The 17,771-nt window shown below is 53.4% G+C and overlaps 6 protein-coding genes across 6 annotated transcripts; 4 read left to right on the top strand and 2 right to left on the bottom strand.

Annotated features, from left to right (window-relative positions):
• Positions 1–1,088: 1,088 nt before the first annotated feature.
• On the bottom strand, positions 1,089–2,131 carry CGGC5_v012576 (uncharacterized protein; the record flags this gene model as incomplete). The annotated part of the gene is made up of 2 exons (XM_032030310.1): positions 1,089–1,744; positions 1,891–2,131. 2 exons carry the CDS (start codon positions 2,129–2,131, stop codon positions 1,089–1,091), a joined length of 897 nt encoding a protein of 298 aa, XP_031889968.1.
• A 660-nt stretch (positions 2,132–2,791) lies between these two features.
• Positions 2,792–5,742, top strand: CGGC5_v012575 (Isoleucine--tRNA ligase; the record flags this gene model as incomplete). Its single annotated transcript, XM_032030311.1, has 3 exons — positions 2,792–2,841; positions 2,898–3,097; positions 3,155–5,742. 3 exons carry the CDS (start codon positions 2,792–2,794, stop codon positions 5,740–5,742), a joined length of 2,838 nt encoding a protein of 945 aa, XP_031890245.1.
• Positions 5,743–5,969: 227 nt separating this feature from the next.
• On the bottom strand, positions 5,970–7,774 carry CGGC5_v012574 (Vegetative incompatibility protein HET-E-1; the record flags this gene model as incomplete). Its single annotated transcript, XM_032030312.1, has 2 exons — positions 5,970–7,467; positions 7,521–7,774. The coding sequence occupies 2 exons, from the start codon at positions 7,772–7,774 to the stop codon at positions 5,970–5,972; spliced, it is 1,752 nt and encodes a 583-aa protein (XP_031890246.1).
• A 413-nt stretch (positions 7,775–8,187) lies between these two features.
• ROK1 (ATP-dependent RNA helicase ROK1) lies at positions 8,188–10,311 on the top strand (the record flags this gene model as incomplete). Its single annotated transcript, XM_032030313.1, has 1 exon — positions 8,188–10,311. The coding sequence occupies one exon, from the start codon at positions 8,188–8,190 to the stop codon at positions 10,309–10,311; it is 2,124 nt and encodes a 707-aa protein (XP_031890241.1).
• Positions 10,312–10,878: 567 nt separating this feature from the next.
• On the top strand, positions 10,879–13,200 carry CGGC5_v012572 (uncharacterized protein; the record flags this gene model as incomplete). Its single annotated transcript, XM_066152720.1, has 3 exons — positions 10,879–11,279; positions 11,353–12,034; positions 12,229–13,200. The coding sequence occupies 3 exons, from the start codon at positions 10,879–10,881 to the stop codon at positions 13,198–13,200; spliced, it is 2,055 nt and encodes a 684-aa protein (XP_066007963.1).
• A 1,212-nt stretch (positions 13,201–14,412) lies between these two features.
• Positions 14,413–15,120, top strand: CGGC5_v012571 (uncharacterized protein; the record flags this gene model as incomplete). The annotated part of the gene is made up of 1 exon (XM_066152719.1): positions 14,413–15,120. One exon carries the CDS (start codon positions 14,413–14,415, stop codon positions 15,118–15,120), a length of 708 nt encoding a protein of 235 aa, XP_066007962.1.
• Positions 15,121–17,771: the final 2,651 nt, after the last annotated feature.

Below are 17,771 nucleotides of genomic sequence, written 5' to 3'. Positions count from 1 at the left end.
TCACTTGTACAGCCGCCTGCTTCGGACCGAGTTTGCGCTGTCAGATTGTGCCGTTTGCTCATCGAGATGTCATCGTCGATGCAGTTCAGGTGAGTCAGTTTCCTGCTCAGTAGTTCACGCCAAGAAGACACCGCGACAGTCAAGAAGAGGGGTTAGAAACGAAATTCTAAAGTTGGCGCAGGCGCCGGTTGATGTTCAATGATTCCGGTGGAGAGGGAACTTGGTAGATCTAGCGTTGGCTTGGCATAAGTGCCCCAAACTAAGACGTAACGTCGTAAGCTCCATCAGCCACAGACCATGAGGCTGGGCTATCGTCTGCCAATCAATTGGCGTGTCATTGAGCTCGTTTCACTTGTCGCCCGTCTAGCTAAACATCGTCGACCGTGCGCTCGTTTTTCAACAACTGTTGCCCATGGCTCTCGAGGATCGACGACTCGGCACCATGCCGTGGCAGAGCACTGGGAACCCGGGGACTTTCCTGGCGAGCAAGACGGAGCCCGTCCGCGTGGCCAAGCGCCGTCTGGAGGCCGGAATATTCTTTCATACGGCACGGGCGGCCATTTGGCCAGAGTCCGGTGATCGAGCCCAGGATGTCCATGTATTTCCCCAGCGTTACCCCAAGGCTTGGCCAACATCAACCCTGGGCACACGTGTCCCCGACATGATTCTTGAACCATCTCGCTCTCGCCATGGTCATGTAGTGGGGCTCCCTCGAAACAACCGTTCCTGGGATATTCGCCTATTCCTGCTGCAAGGCCTGCGAAAAACTGGAGATCTCGATCTGACTGTGAGGGTGCATCTTATGATTGTCGCGTGTCCTATCACGAGAGGGCGCTCGGCGGTACCCATACACACGAAACAGTAGGATGACAGTCCATCAGTAATACCATCATCCTATAGCCATATTGCATCCCAACAAATGACAGAAGTGTCAAATTCGATCCGAAGCGGGCTGTCATCGTACCATCGCGTATTCATGCCACCAGAGACCCTAACTTAGGCTGGAAAAGCGGCATCATCTCGTCATGCTTCTCGTGTTGGGTTGGGTGTGTAGCAGACATGCCTTGTTTGCTTCTTCGACCCACGCCTCACAAGGCGTCTTCCTCGGCACCAGGGTTAGGCATCTGAGTTGAGGTGATCCAGTTCTCCATGCTGGCTTGGCCAGCCGGCTGCTTGGCGTTCCCAGAAGTGCCCGACGACGCCAGCCTCAGACCTTGGCGTTTCTTGACGACGAGGCACAGGACACGACCGTAGATGGCAAACCCCTCATACGAGACATCCATGGCCATCTTCTTCTTGTCGTCGTCTTCCTGGTCGTCGCCAGACCCGGTAGTCTGTTTCTTCAGGCGCTTGGACGGGCGGGGAGCGTCGTCGTCCGAGTCTATCTCGATTGCCGAGGCCTCCCCGCCAATATCGTCGTCCGAAGCAAGGTCGTGATCATCGTCTTGATCACGAGCTGCCCCGCGCTGTCTTTTGGAGCGCCGAGGCCGTGTTGTTTCATCAACCGCGGGGATACGGGAAAGACCGGCGGGCTCTTCTTCGGACTCACTTTCGTGCCGAATGTGCACCGTAGTATCGGCGGATTCGGCGTCCAGGTCAATGGGTGTGTCATTGGTTTCGTTTATGAGCTTATTAGAGTTGGACTTCAACTTGCTCTGTGCCTTGTCGCGGAAATGCTTGTGCTTAGTGAGCAGCGAATGACGGGTGGTGGTCTCAGTCAAGAACATGGAGACCTCAAACTCGTCTGGTCAATGCAGCGGTCAGTCTAATGTTCAGACAAACCATGCTTTCATACCGTATATGGTGGTCCAGACCAGGCTGATAACGACGTTGGAGAAGTGCTTGGATGGGAAGTGGCAGCGTGCAAGGCTGCGAAACAGGGTGGCAAACCTTGAACGACGACATCTTTGATGGTCTTCTTCTTGGAGCTCTTCTTTTTGGATCTTTCGCGTTCCTTTTCCTCGCGGAGTTTTGGTAATACCAGGGGGCGGACACTCTCAATGACTTTGGGCAGGATGGGATTCCGTGGGTTGAGCAGCCAGCTCTGTGCCAGGGCCGGGTTGTCGAGATAGATGCGGCATTCAAGCACCGAGTACTTTGTGATCCGGAGATATCGGCGGAGGGGTGCCATTATTCAGGTTCGAAGTAGGTCGTGCTGGATGGTGTTGCGGTCGCAGGGAATCTTCAAAGGTTCAGCTGCGTGTGTCCAGGACGAAGACGTGCTTCGCTGAGAAGATGGATGAGGCTGGCAACGTCGTATGCAAGAGTGAGTCAAGCGAGAAGGTGATGAAAACCTAGATGACCGCAAAAGGAGGTACTTGAGATGAGCAGGAAAGGAAGGTCCAGCGTTGAATGCGACGTGGTTTGGAGGGAAGGAAGTCAATGGGAGAGTGACGCTGTTGATGTGATGTGAAAGGCCCCCACCGTGCCGAGGGAGGTTCCTTCCCCGGGTTTGCCTGCATGCAGTTGCAGTGGTGGATGGGGGTGGTACTTGCCCAGCTCCGGCAGGTACTCACGTAACTCAGCGTTGGCGGCTCTCAAGCATGGAACTTTACAGTGGACTGTCAGCCTTGCAGCGGTGCTACCTGCGCTATTGCTGGCAGCTGCTGCGACCTCGGTGCGATGCAGGCGGTGTGCCCCACTTAATCTTTTCTCAGTCGACGGATGCATTGGATCGCGTCAATTCGTCGGCGATGAAGGTCAACATCGACAGCATCCCATAGAGCGCATCGTCGTTGCGGCTAGTCCACCTCCCACACACCCGTCCCGCGGTGATGCCCACGAGCAGACCATGTCAAAGTCATGGGCATCGACGCTGAGGTTGCCCAAGTCCACCTTCCCGTAAGGACCTGACCCCCGCCCTCCGCTCCGGCCTCAGCTGACCCGGCCCGTTCTAGACCTCGCCCGCTCCCGCAGTTCCGCGCCGACTACCTGCGCCGATGCGCCGATGATTTCTACAAATGGCAGTCGGCCAATGACTCTCGACCGGGCTTTACGCTTCACGATGGGCCCCCGTACGCGAATGGTAGCCTTCACGTTGGCCATGCCTTGAACAAAGTCCTCAAGGACATGATCTCCAGAGTCAAGGTCCAGCAAGGTTGGAACCACTGACCCTACAGCACCAATGCTTCGGTAGCTGACTCTGTATACCCAGGTTACCGAGTGCGATACAGACCAGGCTGGGATTGTCATGGTCTTCCGATAGAATTGAAAGCCGTAGGCACCTCTGGCGGCAAGGACATGACCGCCGTTGAGATTCGAAAGGCTGCGAGGCAGCTCGCTTCCAAGACAGTTCTGGAACAGATGGAGGGTTTCCGATCATATGCTGTCATGGGCGACTGGGACGCACGCTGGACGACCATGGACCCCGACTTTGAGATTAGGCAGTTGCGTCTGTTCCAGCAGATGGTCCGCCGAGGCCTCATCTACCGCAAGAACAAGCCCGTATACTGGTCTCCGTCCTCGAGAACCGCGCTCGCTGAGGCCGAGCTGGAGTACAACGAGAACCATGTCTCGACGGCTGCGTACGTCAGATACCCCATCATCGACGGCCCTGCCCTCCCCGGTTTCTCTGGTCAGCTCTACGCCATCATCTGGACTACCACCCCCTGGACACTTCCCGCAAACAAGGCCATCGCCATCCACGACGATCTGGAATATGCCGTCATCGCTGTCAACGGAAGCGCATACCTCACTGCTGTCACTCGTCTTGAGGCCGTTAAGGCCCTCTTCACAGACGCCGAACCAGAGGTCATCGTGCCTTCCATTAAGGGCTCCGAGCTGAGAGGATTGAAATACCACAACAGGCTTCAGGGCGTTCAGTCGACTCCCCAGCCCATCATCCACGCAGACTTTGTCTCTGCCGATTCTGGTACCGGTCTTGTTCATATTGCTCCTGGTCATGGTTTCGAGGATTACGAAGCTTGCGCCGCGCTCGGGATCGACGCTTTTGCACCCATTGACGACGAAGGAAACTTCACCAGCGAAGCCTTCCCTGATGCACCCGAAAAGTTGACCCAATCCTCCTCGATCCTCAAGGGTGGCAGCAAGGCTGTTCTCGCCCTCATCGAGGACGACGTCTTGCAAGCTGCCAAGTACAAGCACAAGTACCCCTATGACTGGCGGACGAAGCAGCCCGTAGTCATGAGGTCGACCGCACAATGGTTCGCCGATGTGGACAGTATCAAGGACGACGCCATCACCGCGCTGAAGGATGTCAAGTTTGTCCCCGCCTCTGGAAGAAACCGACTCGAGAGCTTCGTCGTGGGCCGTAGCGAGTGGTGCATCTCTCGCCAGCGTGCCTGGGGAGTTCCCATCCCCGCCCTGTATGATGCCAACGGCGATGCTGTGGTTACGGAGGAGTCTGTCGACCACATCATCTCAGTCATCCAGAAGCGCGGCATTGACGCCTGGTTCTCCGACGCCCCTGATGAGCCCGCCTGGGTTGCCCCCTCTCTGCAAGGTCGTTACCGTCGCGGTACTGACACCATGGACGTGTGGTTCGACAGCGGCAGCAGCTGGACCGAAAGTGGCGGCCAGGCTGACGTCTACCTCGAAGGCTCTGACCAGCATCGCGGTTGGTTCCAGTCAAGCCTCTTGTCCTACGTTGCGGCCCAAAGAGCTGAGGGTGAAACGCAGCCCAAGTCGCCTTTCAAGACTCTCATTACTCACGGTTTCACTCTGGATGCAAAGGGCAAGAAGATGTCCAAGTCCCTGGGCAACACCATCACCCCTGGCGAGATCATGGACGGCACACTGCTGCCGCCTCTCAAGCTCCGAGGCAAAGCCAAGGTCGCCGGCGCTGGTCCGACCTACGAGGCCCTCGGCCCTGATGGCATCCGCCTCTGGGCCGCCAGCTCCGAGTACACCAAGGACGTCGCCATCGGCCAGAATGTTCTCAAATCAGTTCACATCCAACTGGTCAAGTACCGCACCATCATCAAAATGCTACTCGGCTCGATGCACGAGTCCGCTCGCACCGCCCCCACGACGACCCTGGACCATATCGCCCTCGTCCAACTGAAGGACGTGATGGAAGAAGTCCAAAAGGCTTATGCATCCCACGAATTTTACAGAGCTTTCAGCGCCATCAACCGCTGGGTCTCCAACGACCTGTCCGCATTCTACCTTGAGGCCATGAAGGACCGTCTCTACTGCGGCGACGGCGGCGGCGTCCTGGAGCCCATCTTCCACGGCTTCCTCCGCATGCTCTCCCCCATGACCCCCCTCCTCGTCGAAGAAGCTTGGGACCATCGCCCGGAATGGATGCTCCCCCTCGTCCACCCCCTGCAGACCCCCTATGACGCCCTGGTCCATACTATTCCCTCTTCCGTCATCAACGAAACCTCCCTCCGCAAAGACATTCCCGCTCTCCTCACCGCCAACTCCGCCATCAAAGCTGCTCAGGAACTCGGCCGCTCCGCAAAGGTCCTTGGCTCGGCGCTGCAGTCCTCGGTTATCCTCAACAGCGAGGACCCCGCCATCCTCGGCGTCCTGGAGAAGTACAAGCACGAGCTCGAGGCCATGTTCGTCGTGTCCTCCGTCGATGTTGGTACGCCCGTTCCCGAGGCCAGCGAGTGGAAATACGCCGTGGAGTCCGCCATGCCGGGTAAGCCTCAGGCGTTGGTACATGCTACCGTACTGCCGCCCAAGGACCACAAGTGTCCCCGCTGCTGGCGGTACATTGCGCCCAAGGAGGACGATCTTTGTGGTCGCTGCGAAGATGTCACGGCGACTTTGTAAGAATATTAAAAAGGATTTAGATGTGTATAAATAGTCGCCTCCCAAGAATCTAAGAAAAAAGATACCCTTTTCTTCTTGATACAAACCAAGTCATCATCTCGACAGCCGGAATTCACAGCATGAACATCTTTTCCGATACGGAATGGCAGTGCAGTGCCTACGTGCCAGCTGGAAACCGGCTTAAAAGGTCTGAGTGTGACGTCCTTCTTTTGTGTATAGTATGTTTTCTACGTTCTGTTCTCATTCATGCCCGCTCTTGGATGTGCAGTCAGTGTGAGAGTATTGTAGTCTTCGTCTGTTCCTATCTTCCTGTACGAAACACCAACTGCCATTTCCCGCAGACGAACATAGACTCTGTCAGGACCTTTCCGGGACACCTTCTCACGCAGAGCAACCAGCATAGCCTCCAGACTAGACCCGCCAGAGCTTTGAAGCGCGTGTATCTTGATGCCTCTTCTTCTACACTCGCTCTCATACAACACGGCCGCCCAATGGTCTCCCACAGCGAGCAGAAAAGGTTCTGTCTCGCCCGGGGCCCGCGTGCACCATCCCAGAGCAAGAACCCTGTGCCAGAGTTCGGGTCCAATGGCCAAGGCGTCGTATGGCTTCTCCAACCACTCCACGTCCATAATCATTGAGAGAGAGGCAGTGTCGATCGTCCACCAGAGCGAGGCGTCTTGTGGTCTAGTGATTGTGCTACGAGTGCTCCGATGTGTAAGACTTCTTTTAGACAGATGGATAATGCAAATGCTCTGAAACCTGTGGACGAACTTTTCCCGTCTCGTTACTCCGTCGCGTGGAACCAGGTCAAACGCGCGCGTGCGGACGTAGTTCCTCCCGACTGGACTGCCGCTAAGTCCTATCACGATGCAGAAGTTCATCGTTCTGCAGTAGGTATCGAAACGCTTGGACATGACCCGGGTAGAACCATCCACAGCTGGCGGTAGACAGATTTGCAGGCCTCTTGGGGTGAGATACGGCGCGTGATGATTCTCGATGCCCATGGCGGATTCTGCAGCCGACCAGTTACTGATCATCGCGTAAGACCAGATATTCGGGTCCTCCACGAAGAAATCGCTTGGGTCCTCTGCCAGTGGCGGTGCCCGTTCCGAGTCTGGTCCGAGTGAAACCACAGTATCGCTACGAAGCGGACCATATTCCTTGAGCCTCGAGGTAAGTTGAATCGCAAGGTTTGGAAGTAGGAGAGAGTAGTCCTCTCTCTCCTTTAACATGGTTTCTTGCAGTCGAATAAAAGCGCGCTTACCCTCTCCGTACAGCAACGGCATGTTAACATCCATGATACCGAGCAACGAATACGCCACATCTTCCGTGCGAGTCGTTTGTCTTGAGGCGGCCCAGGATAAGCGCTCTGCTGCGCAACGCCTGTGGATAGACTTGTGCCCTTCCAGCACGTCAATGTCGATTTTTGTGATATCCGCGATGCGCGCCGCAAGCGACGATTTGGTGCCAATCTCGCTCCAGTCTGCGGCGTAGAATTCGACCACGTCAGGAGCCAGAAGTTCCTGGAGCGTCCAGCCTCGAGTGAACCACCGGCAATTCCTGAAGAGTCCTGAGGGGTCGAACTCGTCTTCGTTCCAGATGTCAACAACTTCGTCAGCTCTGGGTATATCGGCCAGATACGCATAACATATTGCAGACCCCCTGTACCAGCGGAACATTGAGTTGATGGACTCGGAAAGCTCTGCGCTACTAGTTTTGTCGATGCTGTACTCGTTATGTCAGCGCGATGAGTTGTTGGTGAGGAATTGGAGTTTTACCAGCACGTGTCGGCCCATGCCCAAGAGAATCCGTCATTCTTCGCCTTCGCGCAAGTTGACTTGATCTTCTCAAAACCATGTTTAGTTCCGATGGTACTTTTGTTTCGTAAGCTGGTTTCGTCATTGCTCAGCGCCGTCATCTCCTGGAATGTGACTTCATCCTCGCCCCATGTGTGTGAAAGTGTCACATATGGGTCTGGTGGTAGATCATGGAATTCAACAAGTTTGAGCGTTTCCGTGTCAATTACTCTCATTTCGATCGCAATTGAATTCGCATTAGGATTTGCAGAATGAGCGATATTGAGGATTTGGTGGTTGAAGTAGACAACAATGAAGCTGCGCCGCTACCTTGTCAGGGGCAGGACTAAGCACATGATCGCTTTCTCATAGTTTCAGCCACCAGTTTCCCATAGAAATTGCAAGATCGTATGGGCGGCGAAGATTCAAACCAACATCAACATTATCTTTTAGATTTAACTTGAGAATTGAGAGGTGAACCGTCCTCTCAAAGGTCATGAGCAGAGGTGGGATTAGGTAAGTCGGCTCCGATGCGCCGCACAGTCAATGCACTATGCGGGCACAGTCCGTGTCCCCACTTTAAAATTTCCAAGTCAATTGCAGCTGCGACAAAGACGCAGGCCATCGTCTCTAATCTGCACCCTCAACCATGGATATCCTCAAAGTGCTGTCGCGCGGCATCAAGCAGCCTTCCAAGGGCGCCAAACCGGTGAGCAATGCGACGGCGAACCTGCCGTCTGCTGGCAACCGACCGAACCCTCAGCTTTTCCACGACGAAGTCCCCTCCGGGCGGGGCCACAAGAGGAAGCGCACTAAGGACGAGGTCGAGGAGAAGGAAGAGGAGCAGCTGCCCGAGGTCGACTTCTTTGCCCCCAAGCCCGACCCTTCGAAGCAGGCCGCCGAGGCAAAGGAGACCTCTTCTCAGGAGACGGACAAGGCGGAAGCGCCTAAGGTCAAGCCGAAGCTTCTCCCCGAAGACGAGTGCCGACAGATCCTCCGCTCCCACCGATTGAAGCTCACCCTCCTCTCCGAGCGCCACAAGAACCAGTCCAAGGTCACCAAGAGCACGAAGAAAAAGAAAAAGGTTGCCGTTGAGGTCGAGAAGGAGACGAACCAGCTGCACCCGCAACCGCTGACCTCGTTCCGCGAGCTGAGGACGAACTTCAACATCTCGTCTCTGCTGGCGGACAACCTGGCGCACCAGGGCTACAAGGTTCCCACGGAGGTGCAGCTGGGTAGTCTGCCACTACTTCTGCAGCCTGAGCTGGCGCTGAAGAAGGTCCCGAATAAGGAGGAGTTGGGCGATGTGTCGCACGGAGTCGACTTCTTGGCTGTCGCGCCGACGGGTAGCGGAAAGACGATCAGCTTCTTGATCCCCGCGATCAACTCGATCATGCAGAAGAGGGCGTCTGCCGGCGGAGAACAGGATGACCACGAACTCTCTGCGATCGTCGTTGCGCCGACGCGAGAGCTTGTTTTCCAGATCGTCAACGAGGGGCGCAAGCTTGCCCAAGGCTCTGGCATTAAGGTCGTGGGTATGAAGAAGGGCATGCGGATAGCTTCCGAGGAGGACGAGATCTCTGAGAGCGAGGACGATGAATCGCAGGATGAGGGCTCCGGAGACGACGACGAGGACAGTGAGACGGAGCCTGCCAGCTCCAAGCATGTCACAAAGGCAGACATTCTTGTCACCACTCCCACACTGCTGGTCAACTTCCTCTCGTCGGGATCGTCAAAGACCCAGCTTGTGCTACCAACAGTCAAGTCGCTGATCCTCGACGAGGCGGATGTCCTCCTGGACCCACTCTTCCGTGAGCAGACCATGACCATATGGACTGCTTGCTCGAACCCCGACTTGAAGATTACCTTCTGGTCGGCAACCTTCGGATCCAACATCGAGACTCTCGTCAAGGAGATGCAGGCCGAGAGAGCATCAAACAGACCCTTGCTTCGTCTTGTGGTCGGATTGAAGGACACTGCGGTTCCCAACGTAACGCACAAGCTGGTCTACACCGCAACAGAGAAGGGAAAGCTCCTCGGCCTTCGCCAGCTACTTCACCCAACAGCAGGCGACGACTCCGGTCCGCCTCTCCGGCCCCCATTCCTCGTCTTTACTCAAACCATCGAGCGTGCTACCGCCCTCGCAGAGGAGCTGAAATACGACATCCCCCTTGCCGCTGGCGGTTCCACCAGAATCGCCGCTCTGCACAGCGGTCTCACCGACAAAGCCCGCGCAGGAATCATGCGCCGCTTCCGCGCCGGTGAGGTATGGATCCTCATCACTACAGACGTCCTCGCCCGCGGCGTCGATTTCGCCGGCGTCAATGGCGTAGTGAACTACGACGTCCCTGGCTCCAGCGCCGCGTACGTCCATCGCGCGGGCCGTACCGGCAGAGCTGGTCGTGAGGGCGGCGTCGCCGTCACCTTCTACACGACGGACGATATCCCCTTTGTCAAGACCGTCGCCAACGTCATTGCCGCGAGCGAGAAGCAGGCTGGCAAGACGGGCGAGGAGGCCAACGTGCAGAAGTGGCTCCTCGATGCTCTGCCAAATGTCAGCCAGGCGGATAAGAAGAAGTTGAGGGAGAAGGGTGTTGAGGCTAGACGAAGCCATGGTGCTGCTATGATCTCGACAGAGAGCAAGTGGGAGAGGAAGAAGGAGCATAATAAGAAGGGTGCCGCTGCGGCGAGCAAGCAGAGGAAGAAGGAGGCGAAGCAGTCTAGGAGGGGCGATGATAGCGATGGCGGCGAATGGGGTGGCATCGACGACTGAGCTATCATAGGGAATATACCAACGCTTACTCACGCATGGCTCTTGAATGTCCTCGTGTATGTGACGCGTGGAGCCGTTGCTTGTTTCAAGACATAATTTTGCGTCAGTGGTGTTTTTGTCGAATCCTTACTTGAACCCAACGCACGATGGAGATGATGTTAAAGGCGTATGCTTCAATGATGACGGTCTGCCTCCTGCTCATAATTCTAGCTAGGCCCTCAAGACACAAAGACTAGCCAGCGAAATGTCTATCCCAAGTGTTCCCCGTGTATGGCTGCATGAGGCACAGGTCGCCTACGATAGGCCGATCTGAAAGAAGCCTGACACTACTGCAGTGCAGTTCAGCTCAGTAATTTGGCGACCATTACGATTGGTGCACCGCACCAGTATCTGGTGACCCCTACGAAAAGTGTGCCTAGGGGTGCCACACCATGCCACTCAAACCGGCCGTGCAGATCAGCCATGAGCTTTACGGTCTGCCTGACTGCTCATGAATCCCTCACTTCTCTTGTAATCTGGATCGTCGGGAATGGGCAGGCATAGAGCGGACATCGCAGACGACAAGCCATGGAAGATCCTCTCTCCATCGCCGCCAGCGTGGCGGGCCTCATTACTCTTGCCGCCTCCACTACGAAACTGGCCAAGACATTGTTGGATCGATACAACGAGAAAGCCGCTGCTTCAGTGAGGGGAAACGTCGAGACTCTTGATTCGGCGCTGATCCGAATCAACAGGAGTCTCGAGCACCAAGCATTCGATCATCCTGGAGAGGAGATTTTGAGGCAGCCTATCGAGTGCTGTGCGCGAACACTGAGAAACATCGAGATGCAATTCCAGAAACTTGAAATAAAGGGCTACTCGTGGCATAGTATGAGAGGGAGGATTGCTCGTCCAGAGGTGTTGAGGGAAATCTCAACGCTACAGATTACGCTGGAGGGGCAGAAGACAACGCTATTGATCGCAATGCAGTAGGTATCACCCAACGTTTTCGACAAGGCTTCTTCGAGCCATTGCATTCATTTTATCACATCGCGAGCACAGGTTGATCATGGCGAATAGGAACTGCACCGGAGAGAGTCAGAGCAAGATGCTGCACATGATATTCAACGCCATTGAGGAACTCAGAGCCATCATTGAAAGAGAGAAGCCCATGGACACGTCTCCTCAGGAAATTGACAATGGCGTGCTCGCCAATTTAATGAGAGCAGACTTCGGCTACGCAAGCACTCCATCTGTGGTGCATGTGCATCCCTCTTTTGATGACTGGCTCTCAACATGGGCAACACCAGACGACCAAGATGGCCAGCCTACATCCTTAACTGACCAATCACCAAAGGAAGGACATCTAAATTCGGAATCTGGCACTGCATCTAGCCGGCCGCTGCAGAACGTGAAGTTGATCATCGAAGGTCTCCCGCAAGCAGCCCAGGAAGGAAATGCGACAAGTGAGATCACCACACCCGCAAACACACCATTGTATGATATCATGTTCCAACTCGATAAGGAGTACCTACAACCACCTAAACGTGACAGCTCTGACAATCTTCAAGGACCTGACCGAATCTGCGGTTTCGCGATCGTGGATAACGGAACCAAGGTTGCACCATTCATGCCTTGGAGCACCTCGTTCGTGGTGGTCATGGAGGGCCCAAGTTGCTACGACGTTCAGTCTGGGCTCAAGATCAACCACAACGAGAGTTTGGTTCACTTCTACAATGGCTGTGTGCGTAGATGACTGAAAATCACCGGAACGGGACAGCCGGTAGTTGAGAAGCTGCAATCTAACTTGTGATACGGAATACCTCGGTTCCCGAACGTGCTGCCAGCGTGACGTTCCAAAGAACGTTGCGTCTTCCGGAGCGTTCTTGTCAAACCCCAAGGCAAAACTCGACGAGTCACTATCTAATGTACGAAAAGGCTCAAGGTATCTCAGAGTTCTTGGGTCCATTTCCTCTTTTCGACACTGAGGCATACAGAGATAGGCTTCCGAAGGAAATGAAACAAAAGGGAGGACTGTTCTTCCCAATCTTTCAACGAGAGGCACCTGCCGTTTCCTTCGAGAACACCAGCAAGGGTGACAGGCGGGCATGGGAAGACGAAGACGATCAGCAATTTGCCATCAAAGTATACTCCGGCTCCATCAACTGCGTCTCTGGCCAACAGGTCATCGATTCCGTGCCACATGAGCAGGACTACATAATCTGTTCTAGACAGAGGAGGCTAGACGGCTTCAAGTCCGCAGACAACGAAACTCGACAATTTGTGGCGATGCCTCTGGGCTGGGAGTACTCGGCAGAACACCAATTGACTGACAAGGAAGACGTAGGCGGGATCCAGCTACAAATCGCGCCACGTCTTAGAGATTGTGTGGAGTTCCGTGCCTTGGATCACTTATGGAACTTGGGGTGGTCGTTCCCATGCTCCGCCACAGCTTCAGAGTTGGGGCTAGTAGCTGGTTCTGTCGTTGCCATGTCCGACTTCGACTCCTACATCAAGCTTCTTAATGAGTTTGAGCACTCATTCGCAGACCGCAGCAGGTGGCAGATTCATGGCTGGTCCAACCCTCTGCTGTACCCCATGGATGAGACTGGTCTGCATCGTGTCACTTGGGTCCAGGATTTGCTGCAGAGACGTGGTGGTCAAAACCTAGGTCCGATCTCGACCATTCGCCTCCAGCCGGTCCTTTCGGTGGCTATTGAACTGAAATTCACCATCGGAGATGAAAGGCACCAATCAGGTGAACTCAAGTCCGTCAGGAGTTTCAGTTGCTCACCCTTTCTCGACTTTGGGCTTATTGCATCAAAGTGCCTTCATGATCACGGAATCAAATGCGGCCGTTGTGAAAGCTGCGAAACATCCGAGGTTTTCTCGAGCCCCCCAGTATGGTAATTCGCATTGCTGGGAAAAGAACTCTTCATGTACGACTGGCCGCCCAAGTATCATCCCGTGGAAGCAGTGGTTGCCGAATCAGGCGCCTTGCCTGGTGATTTATGTTTTTACTGTACCAGATACAGAGCTGGCGTTCCCTATATTCATCACCCGCCTTTCATAGACAGTCGCCATGATCAATTCAGGTTCCAATATGGGCAATGACCCAGTTCAGCTGGCTGGGAGATCTCGCTCGGTGCCGGAGCACGCCTTCTTCAGGAAACACACCGCGGCAAAGAGCAGACTTGGGACTGCAACAACAGTTGTTTGGTGAACATTCAGCTACTGAACGCGGCAGCTTTCAAATCCGTCACGGGCATCCCGGCTTGGACACCCATATCTCTGCTGGATTATCGCAAGAAGGGGCGCATGTTGCAGGTGCCAGTGGTAGCGGAGAGCACATACGATTCTACGACACAAGTTGCTACTATATGTGATTTGAAGTCCATTAGTGCCCTTGACATAACACTTTCGGACGACGTTAGATATAAGCGTCGGATCATCAGTTGTCCTCAGTGCGAGACGGATATGCGCAATGTTGCGTAAGTTCAACCATCTCTGGGAATTGCGCACCACTAAGCTCAAAGCTGCTAGACTTTTGCCGTGCAAACACATCTTCTGTTCAGATTGCGTGGGCAGTGGCTTCAAGGTCTCCTGCTTTCAGTGTGACAAACGACATACGGGCTAGGTCATCTTCTCCGGCGCCATGGAATCCCCGTTTGGGAAGTCACCCAAGATCATCTCTTCCCGCGCCCTCTCAAATTACCAGTTACTCAAGCAACTGCGGTGCGTTCCTGGGTACAATAGTCCACAAACACCGTCACAGGAAAGCCCCCAGACAGTAGCTACAACGGTTACACGGCTGAGCTGGGGAGATCAGACTCCTTTCTGGTTCAATTTCATTATTTCCACCTTGAACAAGACGGATAAGCAGTCACGGTCGTCAATGACCAAAATACTGGCAATCGAGAAGGCTCGATCTTCCAACATACATCAATTTGAGGCATTGCTTCGTTTCTTTCGAAGGCTGATTTCTTTAATGAGAAGGATTATCATCAAACACAGCTACTGGAACTCATTAGCCTGTCGGTGAACAACGTGGATAGCTCCAGGGCACAAAATCACGGCTGCAGTCCGAGAGCGTCTACATGCCTCGAGGCTCTGGTCGACTTGATGGAGACCGACTCTATCGGACCAGACGGGCTGCTACGCTGCGGTGTGGACTTGAAACTATGGCTTTGCCCCCAGAAGACACCAAGTCTGAAGTGCGTGGCCCGGTTCCTGAAGCAAGGCGGCAGGTCGTTTCTCAAAGATTATGGGTTCAACCTTGGCGATCTTCAAATGCCGGTCTCCCGGAAAGTCAGAGAGATGCTGCTTGAGGACTTCATATCCAACGACTTCTACCTGAACGCTCGCGATACACAAGGTCGCACTATTCTGTGGACTGAGCGTCAGCTCACGTACATGTTGCTGGACAACGGCGCTCGCGTGGACATACCCGACAACGACGGCAACACCTTGCTTCATGCTCTAGTCGCTAAGCAAGATCCCACGAGCCTTCAGAAGAACCAAAGGCCGTTGGAAACCCTGTTGAACCACAAAAAGGGAAGGGAAGCGGTGAACGTGCGCAACCGGGATGGGCTGACCCCCTACCAGCTTGCACTGGGAATTGATGCGATTCATTATTGGGATATCTACACGAGGCTTTTCGACAACGCTGAGGCTGATATCAGAATCGTCTTTCCAAAAGGTGTTTATCGAGATAAACTGACGTACAGCCTGGCGAAGTGGCAAGCCGAGGTGGGAAGTGTTAGTGCGTTCAGGAGGCCAGCTGCTGAGGAACGCCTCTTGAGGGCGCGGCTGGCGATGTCATACTCGTAATATCGAACGCTTGGCTACCAGAGAGATGCTCTTCTAGAAGTACGGATGCCTATTTCACATCAGACGAAATGTGGATATGGGTACCACCACAGCTATATAACAAAGCATCTGGACTAGTAAACCAACGAACCGCATTAAGAATGTTCTTTCATTGAAATCATGAGTAATAGACAGAGCTTCATTACATAGCTTTGTATTATTAGTGCCGTTTTCGATATCGAGAAAACAGTATCTGTCTGCAATATGTGGCTGTAGTCCTGCAGCCTTGGAGCTCCTCGAGTATTCGTCTCGAGTAATACATGTAACTAGCCTTTACTGTACTAATGAAGAATTCGAAGCATGTCTGAGTAGGATACTTGCATACTGGACACTAAACAGGCATGACAAGAATTTGATGAATGCCATTCGAAGTCACAGATTAGGAAACAGCTGCCTCAGTTGGGAAGGAGCAGACCGTCCCTAGAATACTGACTTTGAGCTCTGAAAACAAGGAATACATGACCACTTACTAGCAAGTTGTCAGTCTTCCCGTATTATAAAAGGACGTTTGTCTGTATGCAAAGAAATATCAAGAATGTCTCACGATGACGGGGGAATTGAATAGAGAAATCGTCCCCTCAGTCATGGTAGAGGTGCTTTGAACATCACTCACGCGTGCGTCATGATCACGCCGACTTCACTCAGGTATCACAAGTAGAAAACAGATTACAAATATCAAGTCGCACAGGATAAGCCGGAATATACCAAGGTCGACAGAGATAGCGGCTGGAACATTGGTATGAGATCAACTTAATAAACTGCACGTTGGCGTTTAATACACCTACTGATCTGTGTTTGACGGTCTGCCACTTCACAAAGAACCAGCTGAGCCAGCAACTCATTGTCTTAACGTCTAAAATTATCAGCCCTCCACGCTTAAATAACACGCGATGTCCTTTGGGAAGTGCCATAGAATTATCCGCATGGCCTAATTTCTCACTTTTCTGATTCACAACGCACCGCATGTCCAGCAAATACGAGAATACTATTCCTTTCGGGAAGTATAAAGCATAAGACAGAGGATTCATCTTCTTCTCTTCTTCTTAAGACATAATGACTGCATGGGAAGTGCTGATGGTCTAACCCTCGGTCTGCGTTTTCAAAGCTTCTCATGACTTCCGAGTGAGAAGCGTGCAAGACTGCCGGAAGCGAAATCTCGAACGTAACAAAACACATCAGTCTTATTCTAGTATAAACAGCAGACACCAGACAATAACGACGGCAAAAAAGACTCTAGCTAAGTTCTACCAACGACCAGCTGGTTGCAAACTTTCCACGAGCAGGCTCTTCAGTTCTCAGAAGATTGCACGTAGGACTCAATATCTCCTATCATTTGTTTCGCTGTGGTGCTGTCTTGCATCATGAAGAGCAAAAAGCTATCATTTTATAGATAGTGGAGGAGGTTAACCTGGGACGGCTTTACATGGCCACGCATCGCGCGTCGAGCCTAAGAGACCGTGGCCACGGCACTCGCAATTATTTTGAATCCCTTGTCACGTAAACACTCATTGAATCTTGCCCGGAGACTGTGAACATGGCATCCACAAGATCCTTTCCATTCCAAAAGCCTCATCACGCAATCATACACGTCTGTCCGACCCTTACCCCATCTTCTCGAAGCAACCGATATCATTGACACTGATACATGAATCCTCCACTAGACACCTAGAGGGTACATCGCCCTGCACACGATAACCTCAGAGTAATGATCGAGATTTATCGCTGGCTGATAACATAGATCTACACGCGCAGACGCACACAAAACAGGTACCTATGACAAGCGCGAGGAAGCCATGGAGGGTTTGGTTCATCACGAGGCGATACTAGATGTCTTTGAAGCATCAAAGTCTTACAGAGACCCTTGACGAATTACGACTTTCATCAGTCAGGAAACCATCAAGTCACCGCCACGAAAACCTTCATCATGCCATCTCAAAGTCAACCCCCAAAGAAGATGGACACAACTCCAGCAACACACACGATCCCTCACAAAGCTGAGATCCTTCAAAAAAGACTGATATTCCTTCAAAGCCAACACACACGTAAACACATCACAAAAGTAACAAGCCCAGCTGAGCACCCCTCAAAAAGCTTCGCGTCTACATCAAACCTACCCACCTACTAACCCACCCCTCGTGCTCTCTCCCTACACACTCATCACCCCAAGATTCCACATGCTCATCAAACTCTGCCGATGTAACAAAACCTACCGTTGTCCAAACTCCCTACCGATGCTGCCCTCACATAAAATTTAAGCCTCCAACCAAGCCACGGCCCGTCATGTCGTGCGACAGACACGTTCTCAATCCACGCATGGTCTAGACCTACGAGAACACGCCTGCGGCGCTTAAGGAAACCGTGATCCCGGGGGCCTGCCGTTCCCGCCTCCAACGGGAATGAACCGGGCGGGAAGGCACTTACAAAATCTGCAAAGGCAAAAGCCGTTGACATGTGGTCACGCCGACACTCCCCAGCTCCGTTATGCAACATCGACATCTAACCCCTCCAACCCTCCCACAGACCCAATCCGCAGGCAGAAACAGGAGAAACAAAAAGACAGATCCAAACTAACGCGATAATCAGGCAGAGAAAGTCAAGCCAAAGCCCAATCG

This window comes from Colletotrichum fructicola (assembly GCF_000319635.2).
Source record: "Colletotrichum fructicola Nara gc5 chromosome Unknown KSG_Nara_v1_contig07, whole genome shotgun sequence".
NCBI classification, from domain to species: domain Eukaryota; kingdom Fungi; phylum Ascomycota; class Sordariomycetes; order Glomerellales; family Glomerellaceae; genus Colletotrichum; species Colletotrichum fructicola.
This window is presented reverse-complemented; position numbering and strand designations above follow the sequence as displayed.